The sequence below is a fragment of the Schistocerca cancellata genome, chromosome 1, assembly GCF_023864275.1.
Source record: "Schistocerca cancellata isolate TAMUIC-IGC-003103 chromosome 1, iqSchCanc2.1, whole genome shotgun sequence".
Lineage (NCBI taxonomy): Eukaryota > Metazoa > Arthropoda > Insecta > Orthoptera > Acrididae > Schistocerca > Schistocerca cancellata.
In genome coordinates this window covers 364,591,142-364,613,204 of record NC_064626.1, presented here as the reverse complement: position 1 = coordinate 364,613,204, position 22,063 = coordinate 364,591,142, and the positions used below count along the sequence as shown (strand labels likewise).

The window sequence follows — 22,063 nt, the reverse complement described above, 5'->3', positions numbered from 1 at the left end:
CTTCTTCTTGAAACTTGTAAGTATCCCAATCTTCTGTGGTTTCATCACGCTGTGGTGGGTGACCTGGGGGGGGGGGGGTTAATGGCAGCAGGTGAACAACTGGCAGTGGTTCCTGGATCAACGTAACAATCAACCATTCCAACACAGCACAGCCATATGTACCTGCTGTTGCTGCATTGAAGAACTGAATGGAAGGAAACATGTGAAAATTCTTCTCAACATCGTTGCTACTTGTATTTTAACTAAGAACACAAGAAAACACACAACCATAAAAGATGTACACATTAATTGGGTCATGGAGTGGCATCAACAAGAATATGATGAAGGTAAAGTCACATGCCTCGAATACATTGACAGATGTATCCTTTTAAAGGCACTGTCCCAGTAAGGTGTCACTGATGTGGCGCTGCACACGCACGGCAAACCAGGTGATAACGGTCAGTGACTGGGCTGTCCCTGGTGGCCATCTTGGGTAATTGTGGGTGCACCATTTGAATGTCGGCACACACTACTATGCCTGCCTTAATGACCCACCTTACGTATGCTGTGGGCAGTAGTAGTAGTAGTTGTTGTTGTTGTAACAGTGAGTTTACTACAACCTTGAAGTTGGAGAATGTTGCTATTAACATTTTTACATACTGTTGGAGTAGTTATGTTGTTAAGTCATTCCTTTAACAAACCGTTTAATCAAAATGACTACTCCTTGCATTTAAATGAATTAAAATTACAATTAAATTGTTTATGTTGATGATAAATAACCTTAACTGTTTATTTTTAATAAATAGCCATAAAACATTTTTGTTTTCGCAGGGTGCCTGTACCCTCAGTGAATTAAAATAGAAAAGAACAATATTGTCGCAGAAGAAGCTGAGTAGCACAGTCACTGTGGTGTAGTGGTTATGATACGAGACTGTGGCATGGAGGATCATGAGTTCAAAACTCACCTGAACTGTAAAATTTTAATTTCTATATTCGGTTCGAGTACATTCTAGAAGTATCCACAGATATCAAGAATTGTTCGTCATTCATCTAATTACACCTTCTTCTATGTGACAGTATTCTGGTGGAGATGGCGGGTATTGGAACTTGTGATAGCGCACATTATCGACGACACAGTAGCTCCCATCAGGCCACGGCAGAGCTGCCGTTTACATGGTGAGAAACCCGAGTTCAAGCCATATTCAACATATCACAATCTATTGGAGACAGAAGAAGAAGAAGAGGACGTTACAATGACAGCAACTGTGTGCCACCACATGATTTCTGGGTTCTCTGGTGACGAGGGCCAAGATACAAACAAGCGGCTGAAGGTATATGAGCATGTAGCCAAATTTAACAAATGGGATGACACCTTGTGTTTGGGTAACGTATTTTTCTACTTGGAGGGCACTGCCAAGCAACGGTATGAGAACAACGAGGAGAACTTCACAAGCTGTGAAGTATTCCAGGTGGAACTGCACAAGTATTTCTGCGACACACAATGACAGAGTGCAAGGCTGAAGATAAATTAAAGTGCAGGGCACAGCGAACAGGAGAAACTACTTCATCCTACATTCAAGACGTCTTGGAGCTGTGTAAAGTAGTGGATTCTAGAGTGTTGTCCGTCGGATAGTGAGTGAGGAAGTTCAGAAGGCACTTGGATTGCACAGCGAACAAAAAACAGAGACGCTTCAAGAGGTCATAAGGGAGGAGGTGGAACAGACATTGAACCCAATCTCTCGTCCTTCATTTCCCTTTAAAACGGTGAAAAAGTCGATACCCAGGCTAAGTTAGGTTCCTACAATGCCGCATGAGGAACCTGTTTGGGCACCAAGGAAGACTTACATCTGGAGGACCCAGGATAACCAACCAGTATGTTTCCACTGAGGATGACCGGGACATGTGGTGCGCTGTTGCCAAGAAAGGCGGCGGATATTTGATTATGCCCGCGCCAGAAGATAGCAGACCGATGCCAACTCAGGGACAACAAAGATGAACAAAATGATGTTGGTGCAGGACGACATAGGTCACCATTGCTGCAAGCTAGCCACTGGAGAGCACACTCCCCAACACGCCGATAAAGGTCTCCATCGCTGTTTGGAAGCTACAGCCAATCACCTAGCCGCCGCAACCTGGAATACTAAAGGGTGCGACCTTCCTTGGAGGTTAAGCTGCCAAAGAGAAAAATCCTCTGCCCTCGATCACTACAAAAATGATAGGAAACTACATCGATATCCTCATGGATGGCTGGCCAGCCCCAGCTCTTGTGGACTCTGGAGCATCATATTCAGTCATTTTGGAGAAGTACCTCGCCAGTTGCAGAAAACCGTATTCATCGTCAACAAAACATCTCTGCTGAAGGTGGCTAATGGGAAATATGTAAAACCTACAGGAAGACTGGTCATTCGTGTGGGTATAAGTGGCCATACACAGCCCTTAGAATTCATTGTCTTACAAGAGTATAGTCATGATGTTATTCTCGGGTGGGACTTTTTGAAAGCTTCTCAGGCATAGATTGTAGTCACTTGAAGATTATACTAGACGAGATGAGATACTGTGGACAGGAAGATGTGCATCCGAGTGTGTGAAGACTACGTGTGCTGGATGAAGTGATCATTCCTGCAGCCAGTGCTAGAAAGGTAACTGTCATGTGTCATGCCATGCATCAACCCATGGATCTTGTAGTGGAATGTAAGAGAAGCATACCACTGAAGAATAACTTGGTCATCCCAGCCTCTGTCGTCTCGTTTAAGAATGGATTCAGTGAATTGGTGGATAGTTAACTGTCACCGAGAACTGCAGATCCTTCCAAGATGCATTTGCGTAGCAAACACTGAGCCATTAATTGCCGAACAGCTGAGCATCGTAGAAACCTCCCATACCAAGTCAGTGGGCAAAATTAGTGCTACCACTACGAGACAAGATCTTCTAGCTCGATTTTCACCAGATCTCACTAAGGAACAACAGAAGAAGTTACTTGCCATTCTTCAAGAGTTCTCTGAATGCTTCAATCCACAGGTGATGACCTATTAAGACAAATCAACGGTGAAGCACTGGATTAGCACTGGAGACCATCATCCAATAAGCCAGAGAGCATACCACATGTCAGCAACGGAACGTTGAGTAATTCACGACGAGGTAGAGAAAATGATGAAGAACGACATCATTCAGCCTTCGCAGAGCCCATGGTCGTCACCAGTGATTCTCATCAGGAAGGAGGATGGCATTGGCATTTTGTGTTGATTACAGGAAGCTTAATAAGATAACTAAAAAGGACGTTTACCTCCTTCCACAAATTGACGATACGCTAGATTGTCTGAAGGGCTAAGTTTTTCTCAACCGTGGACATGTACTCGGGATACTGGCAAATCGAAGTAGATGAGGCTGATCATGAGAGAACTGCGTTTCATCGCCCCTGAGGGCCTGTATGAGTTTAAGGTAATGCCGTTTGGGTTGTGTAATGCACCAGCAACTTTTGAACGGATGATGCATAATCTTCTGAGGCACCTGAAGTGGACGATGTGTTTTTGTTATTTAGGTGACTTTATAGTGTTCGCAGAGAGAGTTGATGAACACATAAGAAGACTGAGGGCTGTTCTTAAGTGTCTCCAACAAGACGGACTGAAACTTAATCCACCTTGTGTCAAATTAAGGTGTACGGCCAGACCCAGAAAAGGTGAGATCTGTAACGGAAGTTCCTATTCCTAAAAGTATTAGAGATGTGAGAAGCTTCCTCGGATTACGTTCTTATTGCTGTCGTTTTATCAAAGACTGTTGTATCAAAGCCAGGCCACTCCAAGAGTTGTTAAAAGCCAATGCTAAATTTATCTGGGATGGTGCTGAACAAGATTCTTTCAATTTTGTGTGAAAAGCTGTGACAACTGACCCTGTACTTGGTCTGTATGATGAGAGAGCACCTACAGAACTACATACAGATGCCAGTGGGTATGGGATCGATGCTGTTCTGGTGCAAATTTCGGATGGAAAAGAGAAAGTTATAGCCTATGCTTCTAGGACACCTACAAAAGCTGAGAGAAACTACTCAACTACAGAAAGAGAATGTCTAGCTGTGATCTAGGTCATGTGCAAATTTCGACAGTATCTCTATCGAAAACCATTCAGTTTTTAGAGGCTATCATTCACTTTGCTGGTTGACAGGTCTTAAGGATCCACAGGACGACTCGCCAGGTGGGCACTATGTCTTCAAGAGTATGACATGACCATAGTGTACAAAAGTGGAAGAAAACACCAAGATGCCGACTGTCTCCCAAGAAACCCTGTGCAAGACTATCAAGACTTTGATGAAGATAGTGACTGTCTCCCTGCACTTTAGAATCTCTCTGCTGAGCAGGAGGAGGACACCCAAGATATCTCAAATTATGCTTGCCTTAAATGGGTTAGAGGATGTGAAGGGACTATTTAAGGTAGTTAATGGATTACTTTGCAAGAAAAACTTTGATCCGTTTGGAAAGAGGTGGCTACCAGTGATTCCTAAACACCTGCGCTTAGATGTTCTTCAGAAAGTCCATGCCACACCCGAGGCCGGACATTTAGGATTTATTAAGACATGCGATAGGATCCACAAGAGATTTTTCTGGCCAGGTTTATTTAGGCGTGCCCTTCACTATATGTTCCACCAGCCAAAACGCCTTTCCAGCATGTTGGGATTGACCTCCTCAGAAGATTTCCAACATCTGCTAGTGGCAATAGATGGATTATTGTTTGCACTGATTTATCTGACACACTATGCCATTACAAAAGCCGTGAAAACAGCCGAAGCATTCAAGGTAGCCAGATTCATAGTGGAAGACATTGTATTAAAACACGGTGCCCCAGGGTCGTTAATTACAGATAAGGGAAAGTTTTTCAATTGAATCTGGTGACAAAGATAAACCAGCAGTGCAACATTACTCATCACATGACGACTGTCTGCCATCCGCAAAATAACGGGCTTACTGAACGCCTTAATAAGACCTTTGCCGACATGCTATCACTGTTCGTCAGTTTTGAGCAGAGCAACTGGGATGAGGTGCTACCTTTTGTGATGTTTGCTTACACCGCCAAACAAGACACTACAGGATGTACGCCATTTTTCCTCGTGCATGAGCGTGAGGTGACAACAACGATGGACACTGTGTTTCCATTACATCCTGATGACGTGGATGATGACTACATTGGCCAGGTGTTAACCAGGGCTGAGGAAGCTCAGCAGTTAGCTGGACTTGGCACGCTGCAGGCTCAAGAAAACAATCGCCGAAGGTATGGCGCGAGCCACTGCCCTGTTGTCTACCAGCTTGGCTTGTCTGGATCTTCACTCCTGTTCGGAAGGTTGGTCTCTCTGAGAAGCTCCTCAGGAGCTACTTTGGACCTTATAAGATTGACAGCTTGTCTGGATCTTCACTCCTGTTTGGAAGGTTGGTCTCTCTGAGAAGCTCCTCAGGAGCTACTTTGGACATTATAAGATTGTAAGACAGTTGTCTGATGTTACTTATGAAATTTAAGATTTCAACTCCGACACAAGGCGATGGAAGATCAGAGCTTCATTCCTTCGAATGAAGCCCTATAAGGATCCTGCAGCCCAGGATAAATTCGAAGCTCCAGCAACAGGCAACAAGTGGAAAGGTGACAAAGAGCGTAGTGGCAAAGGAAATTCTAAGATGATCACTGCCAGGGCGAACATCAGTCATTGGGAGTCGGAGTATGCAGGACCAATGACTTGTTGCTGGACTAGGAGGATGTAACACCAACACGCTGTTCTGTTAAGGAGGAAGCAATGTCGCAGAAGAAGCTGAGTAGCACAGTCATTGTGTTGTAGTGGTTATGATACTAGACTGTTGCATGGAGGGTTGTGAGCTCAAAACTCACCTGAACTGTAAAATTTTAATTTCTATATTGAGTTTGAGCACACTAGGAGCATTCACAGATATCAAGAATCATTGTACTGATATGTTCTGTAACTGTATATAAACACTGTATGTCTTCTGGCCAGAGGCAGTTCGCTCCGCACTCTTGTACGTGCAAGTTCTTAATAAACATTTGTTAAGTGAAGTTAGTGTTCGTCATTCATCTAACTACACCTTCTTTTAAGTGACAGTATTTAATAAAATTAGTAATTACAAAACTTGCAGAACAGCTACAGTATGTTATCTAAATTTGCTTCTGTTACACTAAAACAAGTTCACGATCCATACAAAGGTAGGGAGTGATAATCAAGAATAAATTCAGTAGATGTGCTTATGTGCACATAGGTGACTTCACTGTGAGCTGAGTGGCAGACTGCGCTGTACCTTGTTCTAGCATTATGCCATGTCTTAACAGATAGACCTCAAGCAAAATGTTGGAGCAGTGATTCATCACTGGTAGATCTCTGAGATGTTATTTGACCACAATTCAGGATCTTGAGACACCCTTCTACACTGTCCTCCCTCCAAGCTTGTGGTGGCTCGCTGCAAGAGGAGAAAATGTCTAATCACATGTTTCTTATGGAATACCTGTGTAAAGCACATATTTGTTCCTCCAGCAGAAATTTGAAGACATTCTCTCCATCCCACTGTTTGTCAAGCAAATGGTATTTCCTGTTGGTTTTCCCAATGTATGCTGCTGATTTATAGTGAAAGAGTAACACAAGTTGAGGGAGAACTTGTTACCACCATTCACAGTAAATAAGCAACTCTGTGACGAAGCAAGCTGGGATCCTTTTACTTCCCCTCTTGTTTTGCCATCTGTCTCCTTAAATTCATTTTTTCATTTTTGACTAATTACTATGAACACACGTGAGTATAATCTGCATTTCCATAAAAGAGAAATTTTGGCCCTCAGTTTTAAAGAATATACCACCAGATTTAATTTTGTGCTTAGTTTTATGTATGTAATTGATTTTCTAATTTATTTTGACTATTCTTAGTTAATACTTTTGTTATAGTGTGAAATCAATAATTGTTTTGTAACTTAAATTCTATTGTTGATGTGTAAACAAATATAAATTCTGTACTAATTACAAACATTTGGAGTAACAGCTAATGGTGTTCCTAAAAAATATATTTGGCTCTATTCAAAAACATGTTAGCAAAGCCAGCCCTTAATGAATTCCAAAGTAATTTTTAGTTTCGTCAAAAGTATTGTTTGCGTAGGTATATATGTTACTTTCATCATTTAAACAAATAATGTGGCTTAACCCTTGTAGTAGAAGAAACTGTTAAAATCACACAATTTTTTGATGTATTCAGTAAATTTAATGAGTCAAGTTGTAATTGTAATTTTTGTAAATTAAACATTGAACAATGTATAGTGTCAGTGCCTGTTATTGTGAGGATATATAAGGGCCCGGTTTTGGTCCTGAGACAGTCAGTTCACGGCAGTTTTTCAGACACGGAACCCATATTGGTTAGATCAACAACAATGCATCAACTTAACTGTGAAATAAATATTACACCAGTAGGCCATGTGTTAAAGCAATGGCAGTGTCTATTCAGTTTATCTGAAAGACTATGAAATATGTGGTTAGGCTTTTATTTCTCGTAGATGTTCAACAGTAGACTGTTGTAGCAGTATGTGGATGTTTGCCTGCAACATATTAATGAGGCTTATCGAAAGTTAAACAGTAGTGCACTGGCCATATAACTGTGTATTATTGAGGGGTTGTGAACAGTGAAAGTAAAGAACTGTGAAACACAAATATGCACCTGTCGGCTACATCATTTAAAGTAGTCAGTGTTGAACCTGCACCCCCATTTTTCAGCCAGTATAGCAACGTAGTATGTCGACACCGAGGACAATATATGAGGAAATAAAGTAGGCGAATGTAACAACTTCCTTCCATCTGGGGAAAGGAAAGAGAGAGAGAGAGAGAGAGAGAGAGAGAGAAATAAGTGCCTCCAAGATGTGCTGTTTCTGCAGAGCTCAGATATTGCTGTTTCTGAAGAGCTCAGATATTGCTCTTTGCTTACTTCAGAAAATATAATTCAGATCACACATTTTGTAGACAGCACTAAGTTATTTATTATTAAGGCTTTCATGCCATCTATTCCTGCTAACAGTGCTTTTTCCAGATATCTCACAAGCAGTTTGTTAAAGTTATTGCAGAAATACTCTTTTAGAAAGAACCCTTGTTCAAGCAAATCAAACATCTGACTGCTGGACAAGATACGTTACTCAGGACTTGTGTTCTTAGGTTCAGAGAATTGTCTTGTGAAACCATTTATGTTTTTCAGAGGCACCCTGTCCATATATTGTCTTTGTGTGTGGTATAGATCATATCATATGCCAGTAATGCATTATCATGCCAAATTACAAGGAGCTAATGAGATTATGATACAGGTAGCCAATAATACCATTAACTGTATGCTGTATTTATTCTAGAAAACACAAGCTGCTTGCATGGTGTAGAAGCCCTTCTATCACTTTCTTCATTTGTCTCATTTTGTTATTTCGTTATTGATATTTATTGCAATTTTGCACTTACCGTTTACGTTGAAATAGTTATTAATGATTTCTTATAAAAACAAAATCTTAAATCTGGTAACTTGCTGATTTGTAGATTTAGCTTAGGGTGGGAGATAAGTTTTCATAATGTGTAGGCTTTCACGACTGGTGTATTCATTAGTTAAAACTTCTGGGCTGAGAGGCCCTGGTCAATCAGTAAAACTACTTCTTCCTGACATTTTGTGGCCAACTGCAGGCAACATCTTCAGAACTCAGCCAACAACACATCGACTGTCGTCGACTCATCGACTGTCGTCGACTCATCGACTGTCGTCGACTCATCGACTGTCGTCGACTCATCGACTGTCGTCGACTCATCGACTGTCGTCGACTCATCGACTGTCGTCGACTCATCGACTGTCGTCGACTCATCGACTGTCGTCGACTCATCGACTGTCGTCGACTCATCGACTGTCGTCGACTCATCGACTGTCGTCGACTCATCGACTGTCGTCGACTCATCGACTGTCGTCGACTCATCTTGGAAGATGACGTTACATTGCCAACTTTGAGCAATATCTTCTGAAATGAGTCAATGACTGTCTTTGACTCAACAGCTGTTGTTGACTCTCAGAAGATGTTGCCCACAGTCGGCAGTGAAACGTCAGGAAGAAGAGGTTTTACTGATCGTCCACGGCCTCTCAGCCCAGAAGTTTTAACTAATGGATAACAGTTTTATTTGACAAGATGAAATGATACATAAATGACTTGTTCATATTTTTACTTCTGCGGCATTTCATTACATTTTTTATGATGATTGAAAGTATGTTATGTTATTCTTACATTAATGGCTACTGATAATTCTGCTTTGTCAAGCTTGTTATCCATCGTCTCTCACAGCAATAGGTCTCATGAATATTACATTTTGAGATAGGCATGTAGATCACTCTTAGTACACTTTCATTCCCTGGAAGTGTCAAATTATTATTGTGAATTTTAATGTGAAGAGTGTCTGTTAGAAAGTTTCGTGCTCATATCTGTGACGTGAATTAAAAGAATGGTGTTATACGGAGGGTCAAATTTACACTTGCTGCATATTTAACAGGAATCACATTTGTTGATCAAATGTATTATCAAAAATGATCATTTGTAACCAGTTAAAATTATACCAGGCTGGGAATTAAATGCAGATCCTCATTGCTTGTAGGCAGTACTCTTCCAATTGAATCCGTCAGTGAGACCTCAAAACAGATTCAAAGTGTGGTTTTTTATTCTCTTCCACCTCCATCTCCCTTCCTGCCACCTCTCATTCACTACCCTTCCTTTCCATAATAGTGTAGTTCAGATCCAACCAACTTTACAGAGGCTTTCACATGACATGGAAAGAATAAAATGTAGCATAAAATCCTCAGGTATGGCCCAGAGGATGGACTGAATGCAGAGTTTCAACTACATCCATTATCCAACAGTGATGGGCCTTTAGTATCATGTAACAGCCTCTTTGGAGTTTAGAATGAATGAAGAGAAGCTAGCAGTAAGTTAAACCTTGGAGTCAGTCTCTTACACATGCTTGGGTAGGCAATTCAAAAAATGCTGCCTGTTGAAAGCATGCATCCAGATATGAGCTTGGTCTGCCACACTGTTAATGGCAAGAATAAAGTTATTTCACTCTCATAAAAAATAAGGGAAAGGCAACCATTCAGTTGCAGCAGACTGATACCTGGTGCTCATAAACATGTAACAGAAAACAGTATCCGCACTAGCTTTCAAAGTCTTTCTCTTTTTCTTGTAAAAATACATGCATTCACTCACACAACCACATGGAGATCCAAACGTACTAGCCCACAGTAGGAGTGTGACTGATTACTGAATTGCTTTATTGAGAATAGTTGCCGGTGTAGAAGGAAGAGAGGAGAGGGTAGGGAAAGACACACAAGGCAAGGAGAGGGTAGTGAGGTAGCGTAAGGCAGATCTTTCGGCAGATGGCTCAGTGGCTGCACAAGATCAAAGGAGATCAGGGGACAGAATACATAAGAGAGACAGGAAGAGGAAGGGTTTAAGGGATGGGATGAAAGGAGAGGAAGGGGGCGATGAACAGAGAGACAGTGAGGGGAGACATAAAGGGAGAGAGGTGGAAAAGGAGGGAGAGTGGGGGACGGAGAAGAGTGGGGAGGGGCATGCAGGGGGAAGGGAGAAAGATAGATAGAGAGAGAGAGAGAGACAGAGAGAGAGTGAGAGAGTGTCTGCATGGGGGAGGGGGGTTTGGTAGGAGAAGACAGTACATTATCTGGATGGGGAAGGAATGGTGTGGACAGAAGAGCAAAGGGAAGGTGAGGCAGTAGAGAGGTTTAGGCCAGAGGGATTGTGAAAGCACGTGATATGCTGGAGAGAGAATTCCCACCTGTGTAGTTCAGAGAAACTTGTGCTGGAAGGGGGTATCCAAATTACCTCTGCAGGAACCATTATCCAGTATCATAGTTGTTAAAAAAATAAAGTATATAAATGCAATTTTCCAAAAACACATTGCTTACAATATGTGATTATACCAATATTGTTTTGACACTGTCCATGATGAGACATTGTAGACCTGCAGGAAGTTCACGTCATTGTAAAATGAACCCACATAGTCAAGTGAAAGCAGATGTCTTATATTTTAATCCATCACTAACTGATATTCATGACAATAATATTAAATATTGTTTAATCCATTGTGATTATGGTTATTACTTTCTCAATATGATGACTGTCTTGTGCTGTTGTTTGAAACACACGGATAACCTGAGCATACATCATTTTTTAAATAGAACTTTAACTAGGTGTGTCACTTATTTAAGTATTTATTTTTGCAGCCAACCAAAGCACCTACGGCAGTTGCTACACCTGTGACAAGCAATTACGTATTTTACAAGGTAAAATATTGATGAATTTCTACAAACTAAAGAATTATATTTATAAGAACTTTCATATGAAAGGGAATAAGGAGGTAACAAGGAAAGAATTTTCTTGAGGGAGAAAATAATTTCTTTGTTTCATGTCGTAATACGTTGCAATCATTTCCCTTCTTTTTCCTAGCTACAACAAGGAAAATGTGATGCATTCATTTTGGAAACTGGTGGTGAAAATACTGTGTATCCCATGTTTGACTGGAAAAACTACAGTATTTAATAGTTATTTTATCAAACAAAGGATTATATTGATTATGTCTTGCAAATTTTTTGCCATCCACAGATATGTTTGGAATGTCAGTGTTGTTTCACTAAGACAACACAGCTAGTAATAGTAGCATTCCTATTGGCCAATTGCAGCTGTATGAGCAATTTTCAAATGGGTTAGCAGGTACACAACCATAAATGTATATCATATGGCAGCTCTGATTACTTTTAAATGCACTCTGTGGAGAGGGGGGGGGGGGGATGGAGCAGTCATGGCTATGCAAGACAAATCACGTTTTTGTTCCGAAGCATCATATGACATGTATTTATTGGTGTTAATGACGATCTTATTTTTCAAATGTCGTATGACGTGTATTTGTGATTTTACTCCAGCTACAATACTTCAAAATGGATCTGTAGCTGAAATTAGTAAATAGTATGATATAGATAAATATAATTGTGATTAACTTTACAGTCTTGGTGGATCATTGTTGTAATTCAAATGCATTCTGCCTTACACACTTTAATTTCTGGAAGGAACCTTCAGGTATTCAAAACTGCAAACAAAATCCTCTTATTCATGTCAACTAGATAAATATGCTTATCTCAGCTTTATACCTGTGCTTACTTCAAAGTAATCTGATATTTTTTTTGTATTTAAGTAACTTAAACTAAAAGTTAGCTACATATTGAGTTCCAAAGAACAGATTGTGAACTCACGGTCTTAACATGTGGTTTTCTAATCAGAGCTACCTATCGGTCACAAAATACAGCATGTTTATAGTTAAACAGTTTTGACAAAAAACTATTTACTGTATTGATACCCAACTTCATAGGAGTGACATTCAGACTGTGCGCTGCAGGATTTGCATTGTTAGTGTCAGTGTCATGACTTACCAATAGGCACAGGTACTGGCACAGCAACATAGGGTTGAACAACAAACATCAGCGTGCATTACAGTTGCAGACAGTCAACATCTGTCTGGACAAGGTGAGCAGGGTTTTACTCATAAAGCTGTTTTATCAAAACAACAGCAATAGTGCTGCTGCTCTTTACAAGTATTGATGCATTAACGGAGATCAGCGAGGTCCCTGTTTCCGCTCTGGGTTGAACGTGATACAGAAGTTCAATTTTAATTGAGGATTTGGGACCTGCTTCTGGGAGAGGCTGATGGCCAATTGCAACCCAGATTGTTGAAGTTACTGTTTCCATGGCTGAGAATACTGGACGCAATGTGCAAACTTCAAGCACTGCACAAGCTTTGTCATGACAGTTGAAATGAAATGATCGTATGGCATTTATTGTCCGGGATGTCCCCTTCGGGGTTCGGCCGCCGTATTGCAAGTCATTTTAGTTGACGCCACTTGCATGTCAATGATGATGTAAATGATGATGGACACACAACATCCAGTCCCCTGCCGGGAATCAAACCCGGCCCCTGTTGCATGGTAGCTGAACCTTCCATGATACTCTATTGTGTCAGGCAGCAGTAGAACAATCTCTCCTGTGGTTCCAGGCTGTCATGGATACAGATGGTCATCACACTGAGAAATGTTTGTAACACAAACGTAAACATAGTATGCAATTAACAAATGTTACCCTCTCATGTGGAAATTAAAATGTGTTTATTTCAATGGTTTTTCATTATTTCCCTTCCAAACGTCCTTACAAATGTTTCCACAAAGTTTCATTGTCTGATGGTCACCTGTTTGTCATGGGGGCTTACTCACGTAGCAAGAGTTTAATTGTAACAGTGCTGTGTGTGCCCAGAAAAATCTAGTAATTATTTATCATTAGCAGACTGCAACATTTGTGGGTCAGTATCAACTCTGGTGGATATTATCTAAACTTTGAAAATATGTGATTTATTCAGTTTTTTGAAAAATTATACACAAAAGAATAGTATAACAGCATGAATCAGTTTAAATTTTCTAGGCATTTGGGAATATAAATTGATAGGTACTTAAGATGAAAAAGTCACATTCATATATTGTATAACATTTAGGTCCAAGCAATAAATAATTGTCAGTTTTGAGGTCACACAAATTAGTAAATTAACTTATTTTGCATACAGTCATTCATTGATCTTCTATAACATCAGTGGGACCATGGAATGGTTCAACTCAAAAGTAATCACCACACACATTAAGACATTTATCCTACTGGGAGATGAGATTATCAATTTAGTACAGGGAATTCCTTTTTTGTAGATCACGGTTGGCTGCTGACAAATCCACAACAGCACCTACGCATGTACCTTTTCTGACTGAAACCGATGTCCAAGCAAGTCTCTCTTCAGGTCAACAAGGATGCGAAAATCATACTGTAAAAGATCCGAGCTGTATGGAGGATGTTGTAGTGTTTTTCAACCAAATCACTGAAACATAGCCTTCATCTGATTGGCAGTGTGGGGATGGCTGTTATTGTGCAAAAAGTTGATTCCATCCAACAGCCCAAGAACAAATGGCAAAGCCAACATTGGAAACATCCTACATCTCCCTGGCCAAAGAAATCCAAAGCTGTTCACTCAAGTTTCGAGAATGTCATGATGACCTTCTTCTTAGACTACAGGGACCCTCTGCTCACTGAGTTTCTCGAATGTAGAGCCACATTCGATGCGCAGCATTGTGAAGACACTTTGCAGAAATGGTGACATGCCCTGAAGTCAGAATGCCCAAGAATGCTGTGTCAGACAGAATCATCTTGTTGCACAATAATGCCTGCCCCTACACTGCCAGTTGAATGAAGGCTATGCTACAGGGATTTGATTCAGAAACACTGCAACATTCTCCATATAGCCCGGATCTTTCACCACATAATTTTCACATCCTTGGCGACCTGAGGAAAGATGTGCATGGACATTGGTTTCACCTGAATGAGGAAGAGCAAGCATGAGTGCAGTTGTGGATCTGTCAGTGGTCGACCATGTTGTATGACAGAGAAATTGATCATCCCGTCTCCCAGTGGGCGAAATATCTTAATGTATGTTTGGTTATTGCTTTTGAATGGAACCATTCCTAGGTCCTATTGTGACAGGTGTTCGGTTTTCATTTAACTGCCCCTTATAATACAGGATTTAGTACAGGGAATCCCTCTACTTAGCTTTGACATAATGCACTCACAACTAGATAGACACTGTTTCGACCACGACTGGCACTTGCAACATATTGAGGGTATTGCACAGGTGCTGTTCATGGTCAGATAAAATGATGTCACCTGCAGGCTTTGTGTTTATTCGACCCAGAGCACCACTGTGGCATTCGCCTAGCGACAGGAGCTTTTAGGATGTGTCCGGTGACCAGCGTCCTTGTGGATGCTAGAGTCCCTCCATTGCAGGTTAGGCATGCGCAACTTCTGGTCAGTTATATTGCACATGTTTGTAGTTGTCCTGTGCATCCGAATCACTGTCTCATTTTCCCACCCACGGCAGTTCATCTCCCGCATCGGCGGCAGGTCAGAGCTTCTAATTGCAGTTTGTGTCCGATCTCTTCTGTCCGAACTAGTCCTTGCCTTTACCACCTATACTTGAGGTCCATTCACCTACACCTCCATGGTGTACACCTAGGTCGCAGCTTCACCTGGACCTTTCACATGGCCGTAAGGACTCAGTTAACCTCTTGGCTCTTCCTGCCACTTCCTCTCGATTCTTGACATGTACCGAGGCCACGAAGTGGTTTACACTGATGGATCGATGGCTGTTGCTCACGTCGGCTTTGCATGTGTCCATGGAGGACATATTGGACTGCATTCCTTGTCCGATGGCTGCAGTGTTTTCTCTGCCAAGCTGGCGGCTGTATCTCATGCTCTTGAGCACATCTGTTCATGCCCTGGGAAGTCGTTTCTTCTGTGTACAGACGCCTTGAGCAGCCTACAAGCTATCGACCAGTGCTACCCTCGTCATCCTTGTCGTTAAGTGGTGGTTGTCTGGACCCCAGGTCACATTGGAATCCCAGGCAACGAACTTGCCAAACAGGCTATGCGGAAACCGCTTATGGAGATCGGCTTCTCTGCAACTGACCTGTGTTCAGTACTACGCCGCAAGTTTTTGCAGCTTTGGGAGACGAAATGGCGTAACCTCAGCATGTGCAATAAATTGCTTGCCATTAAGGAGACTACAAATGTGTGGCAATCCTCCATGCAGGCCTCTCACAGGGACTCTGTGGTTCTCTGCCAGCTCCACGTTGGCCATGCTTGTGTGACACACAGCTACCTCCTACACCTTGATGACACATCTCAGTGTTGGTGCGGTATCCGGCTGACAGTGACCCATATCTTGGTGAGCTGTCCTCCTTTGGCTCCCCTGCGACGACTCTTCAGTTACCGGACTCGTTGCCATAAATTTTAACTGACAACGCCTCATCAGCTAATTTAGTTTTACATTTTATACATGACGGTGGGTTTTATCATTCTATATAAGTTTTAGCACATGTCCTTTGTTCCTTTTTGTTCTCCACTCTAATGCTTTTAGGGTGGATGTTTTAATGTATCGCAGAATGGGTGGCTTTTCCTTTTTATTCTTGTGGTCGGCCAGCCACAGTCATCTGCTCTCTTGTTTTTACCCCTTCTACCTGTTTCTTGGTTCTATCTGAGGTTTTCTTTTTGTGTTTTGTCAATAGTAGTGTTGGTTGTCCCCCTGTCATTCGTCTGGTTCTTTCTTTCTCCCGTCTCCTTTCTTTCCTCCTTTCCCTTGGGTAATTATTTTACTGTGAACAAGGAACCGATGACCTCACAGTTTGCCCCCCTCCTCTGCCCTCTTTTAAACCAACCAACCTGCAGGCTTGGCTAGCATCTGCATTTTTTTTTTACACCATGCATTTTTCATGATGTTCCCATATTTTTGTCCAACCTACAAAATAAAACTTTAGAGGGATTTGCAGGGCACCTTAAGATTAGTGTCACACTTGTCACCCTGTGAGTTCTATTATTCTCAATCTTCTTTCTGATCTTAGCCATACTACTTTCCCAGTTGTCTCTCTCTGAGTCCTGTCCTAGGAGATATTGATATCCCAGTGAATGAATTGGCTGTCCGTTTGGCTAGAGAAGCAGTTACTCACCCAACATTCGCTTTGACAATCCTAGAGGCAGATTTTTGGATGCAAGTAAGACCTTTACTCACTCGGAGATAGAACAGCATTTGATGGGCTATTCTTCCCTCTAATGAACATTTGCTGTGTCAGTGAGTCTATGGTTTTTTGGCACTCCTCTTTCCATTCCTCCCAGAGTGAATCCACCATCCAATGCTGCCTCTGTGTTGGTCATACCAGATTAACTCATAGTTTTACCTTATGTAATGAACCATGCACTTCTGGCTCTCCGTACCAAACATTGGCCTGTGGATTATTTGGCTTTTAGTGTTGGTGGATGACATATGGATAGTTGAACTCATTCTTTTTTCCTCTGTGGAAGTGGTTTTTATTCTCAGATGTAATGTTTTAAACTGCTGATGAGCAAGGTTGTTTGGGTTGTGTTGCCTTGGGCCACATTTTGGCCCCAGTGGGCCCTTGACCTTACCTCCTCTGCCAGTCACTAATCATCCCTGTTTCACCCATTTTCATTGCTATTTCTCATGATTATCCCTTATTTCTGCCACATCCAGTTAAACTTTTTAGCAATAACACTCCAGTGAAGGCTAGGATTCCGGGATTCCGTATTGCTGATAATAGGTGATTACAAATGAACTTTTGAGAAAGTGGGTTCCAGGGGTGGACATTCATGGGGTGGATGCCCCACACTGCACACTGAGCTCCAGAGGACATTTTGACTGCACCCACTCACCTACCGAGCTGACTATTTATATCTCCTTTTTCAGACCTATTGATGTTCATTATCTTTTTAGCTTCTTACTTTTAATATGCTGGCTGTAACACATTACTTTTTCTGTTACTGTCTTGACCGTGCATCAGGTGGGCAGGAGATCAGATGTGGATGAAGTGTCTCTTGCAGCAGATGAGCCCTGAGGGAGTTGTCTTCTGCTCTCTGACCCGCATCTGGCCCAACTCATATATCTTTATCTCTCTTTAATTTATTTCTCATGTCAGCCATTAATATTGCCTTCAGTGCCTCAATTTTATGACTACATTATACTATCACAATTCGATCAAACACTAACTCCATACGGATTCTCTCTTGAACATGGCAATGACAACCTCACCGTTTAGTCCCTTAACCCCACAACTAACCAACCAATCAACCATAATGTGTTATGGGGCTCGTTCTCTGCCTGCCCCGGTGGTCAAGTTATAGAGAGCATTGTGATATCTCAGGAGCTATGTGCACTCAACATGGGCAGTCCCATACATTTCAAAGCTGCTACTGAGCCACCCTCAGCCATAGAGCTCTTTTCAATCCCCAGTCCTCATGATGCCTGTCAGTGGGAAGTTATTGATGATATACATTCCAGTGATCAATTCAGACTCTGGGATCCATTTACCATATGGAACAGTCCTTGAAGGGAAATCACCAAGATGGATGATCAGCAGTGAAAACTGGATTCTGTACAGCCAGCTGGCATGTTTGAACAGTTGAGAGAGCATCTAGGAGTAGGTAGACTACATCACAGACTGTGTGAATGACCTTTCCCCTGATGTATCTATCCCAGTGTCCTCAGGTCATCTTAGAATGTAGCCTTTATGTTGGTGGCATGATAAGTGCAGCTCAGTTAGCTGAATCAGGTATGTGGCTTTGCACTGGTTTAAATACTGACAAATAGCAGAATACGACACAGCCTTTCATTCAGCAAGGGCCAGTGTGTGACTCGTAATCAAGGAGAGCAATAACAGCTCATGGCAAGTGCACCTATACTCTATCAAACCTCTTCAGCTGCTCTACAGAAGAATGTGAAGCCATCAGGAGGAGGGCTGCTAAATGCAGCTGGTTGCCTATAGCAGTGGTGCTGAAGCAGTTATATTTCCAAACAACACCCAGAGACATCACCCAAACTATGGCAGTGAATTTTGCACTGGCTACTGCCACTGCCTGCCAGTATTCAGCATTTTGCCTTTGCTGTCTCAGTCAGAATTAAAATGTCATCAGCAAATCCCAAAGTTTTTATTTCTTCTCTCTGAACTTTAATTACTACTCTTTTTTTTGTCAGTGTGCAGATAACATCCAGGACAGACTGCAACCCTGTCTCACTCCTTTCTCAAGGCAGAACATTCAGTAATGTTAGTAGATTGCAGAACATGAAAAATGCCGTAATACTGTAGTGTGAGCATGGGTAATCAAATAGCAAGCAATACAAGTGCCTCCATGTCTGGCCTAGTGAGGTGGCCTCGCAACCTAGACAGATGGTGCAGCAAGCACTGTGACATCTGTACATCAGCCCTATATAAGCCTGGTGCACCAGGCTCTCAACCTCACGCAGAGTTACCTGCTTATTGTATGCTCATCATGTGACTGTGTAGTAGTGATATATTCTAGAGTTATGAAACTTTATGTTGTCCTCTATTTCAAGCAGTGTTATTGTGGATTTCTTCATGTCCAAGCAGAATAAAACTTGGTTGGCATCACTTCTGTAATTGTATCTGTTCAGTGTTGCAACATAAAGAGAAATGGCAGTTGAAGCTAAATATTGTGGGATTCAATGAGGTGTGGTGCCAGGAAGAACAGGATTTGTGATATTGTCTGTACAGGGCTATCAGCACAAAATCAAATTGGAATCATGCAATATTTGTCTATTAATGAGCAACAGAATAAAAATTTGGACAAACTATCATGAACAGCATAGTAAACAGATTATCGTAGCTGAGAGAGATACGGAACATCATCCTACCTCAGTATTAAAAGTATACAGGGTGTATTCAGAAGCACTGCCTGCAGAAAGTACAGACACTTGCAGATGAAAATTCGTTTTTATTTCTGTTGCCCTGGGTTTGTACAATAATTAATGTCAAAGTTTTTTTTATTATTTACCATTGGAAACAGCCTATGGCCAGAATAGGCAGCATGCACAACTGTTGGAATTTGCATATGCAAAGCTGACATTTAAAGAAAAGTATAGCGTAGCTGCCAAGCCCTGAGGGAGTTCGGTGTCTCTAAAGTCAGTAACCTATTTTGCTTGGGTTCATGGCAGAAACTTTTTGTATGTTTTATTACATGTTTCATCAAATCTTTATAATATGAGTATTTTACGTATGAATTAGTTTTATGTTTGTATGGTTTGTCATTTAAAATCTGTGGAAAAGTGGCAGTAGCTCTGTAAATATTGGTTTGTGTGAAAACTGATACATAACTTTTTAATTATTTTCATCCGCTTGGTTTTTCATATTCATTGAAAAGTTACACTTTGCTTGGCCTCCAGCTTTACTGTTGATGCAAATATTAAAAATGTTCAACCAGATATCAGATATTCTTCAGTAAATTAGGGTGCCAAAAATTTGTTTATAGTGGGAAACTAGAATTTGATAATAGGAAAAGCAGAAGAAGGAAAACAAGTGAGAAACATGGACTGGGGCAAAGGAATGAAAGGGGAAGCTACTTGATAGAATTTACCATAGAATGCACTTTAATCAATGCAGGTACTTGGTTTAAGAATCACATAAGAAGGTTTTATACCTGGAAGAGACTTAGATACATTGGAAATGTTTCATATTTATTCAATCACTCACCACCTTTTGTAAATCCCATGAATGAGGAGAATCTTTGAGAATGTGGAAAGAGTCAAGGTATACGACAACAAAAGACAAGGAGATCATAAAAACTTAATCTGTGTACTGTATTAACAGCAAACTATCACTGTGCTGCGTAATGCTGTTTATGCTTGAGACAGCTAAATTTAATCGAGTAAATTGGAAGTAAAGCTGCTGCCTCTCAGTTATACCACATAGCTGCTGTTCACCTTCTGGTAGCTTTATATTACAGTGGTATTTTTCAAAGAAAGAGTGTTATTTATTAGTATTTTACTAGTTGTCATGCAGCATCAGTATCAATGTTACTGCTTGCCGTGTAGCTAACAGAACTTTTCAGTCCCTAAATCCATATGTTCAGATAACTTGTAGAAAGAGTGGCTAATGAGGTACATTTTTAACTTTCTTTGGAACTGGTAGAAATTCCCAACTTCGTACTTTATTTGAGACAGGAACTTTGTGAATATGTTCACATCAGAGTACGACTCTATTCTGAACAATAGACAAGGAGGCAGAGTCTACATGAAAGTTATTTTGGTGTTACATGCAAGTTAGTTTGGTCTCTTGCATTATGACTGTGTAAATCACAGTTCAGCTGAAAAAGGTCTTTTATCATCAACAAAAACCATTAAGGATTAAATACACTGATGGAAGAAAGATTGCAACACCAAATAGGAGTTGTGCGACATGAACAAAAGTTGGTAGCCTTGTTTCTACATCTGAAAAATGTTTATTCTGATTTCTCACCAGTCACATATAAATGGCACTAATAGTGCCACTATGAGGATACAGATCTTGTTTGCATTAAATACATGCTGTAACAATCATGAGTATTAGTTACTGTTGAGATTGGACATGATGTTGATGTTAGTCAAGAATGCCGTTAAGGAGAAAAATGCCATATCAGCAGCTCACTGAGTTTGAATGAGGTCATATAATAGCCCTACAAGAAGCTGGATGTTCCTTCTGTGATATTATAAAAAAGACTTGGCACGAATGTAGCCACTGCACACAATTACTGGCAGTGGTGCTCACAATAATTTACAGTCACAAGAAGATTGGACTTCGGCTGGCCACGTAGCACTATCGAGTGGGAAGACCATTGTGTTCGGCGTATGGCTCTGGTGCATCACACTACATTAATAGCAGCAATCTGAGCAGCAGCTGACACTGCAGTGACACAACAAAATGTTACAAATTGGTTACTTCAAGGACGGTTCCAAGCCAGATACCCTGTAGTGAACATTCCTCCAACCCCAAACCACTGTGAGAGCTCATTGGAGGGCAGGCTGGAGGTCTGTTGGTTTTTTTCTGATGAAAGCTGTTTCTGCCTCAGTGCCTTCCGAAGGAAGAATCTATTCTAAACCTAATCTAAATACTGATAATAATTTTGAATGGGGTGAAATATAGTGCAATCGCTCACAAACCATGCAGGAGGAAAAGGATACCACTTAATATTTTTATACAAAAAATACTGATAATACAGAAAATACTGATTAGCAAGAAAGGGATAATTAAACGGTTACCAACCCACTAGGGCACTGAATCTCCAGACTCTTAAGAAAGGTAATGGCAAAGAAAATTAAGCAAATAATCACTGGTATGGCAACAGAAAGTTGTTACACTTTTCCACAACACAACAGTTCACGAGAAAGTGAAATGAATCAGAAAGCACTGAGTTTGCAGTTACTTAATCAGAAATGCCTGATCTTGAAAGCAAAGTTAAACAAAGTTACTGGTTAAATAAATGACTGGCTGTACCTGAAACTGTGTTGTGTAAAAAAAAAAAAATACTTTCTGTAACCTCAGTGTAACATAATGCAAAATTTGGAAAAGTGCAAGCAATTTACTTTTAATTATTCAAAAATTGAATTTGATTTTCTTTA

At 41.0% G+C, this 22,063-nt stretch overlaps 1 protein-coding gene across 1 annotated transcript in view; it reads left to right on the top strand.

Annotated features, from left to right (window-relative positions):
* The window catches only part of LOC126174666 (GATA zinc finger domain-containing protein 1), a 76,474-nt gene that overhangs the window by 36,659 nt on the left and 17,752 nt on the right, over positions 1-22,063 (top strand). The window contains exon 2 of the mRNA XM_049921052.1: positions 11,250-11,309. Within this exon, the coding sequence (XP_049777009.1) occupies positions 11,250-11,309 (60 nt within the window). The remainder of the gene's footprint in view (positions 1-11,249; positions 11,310-22,063) is intronic.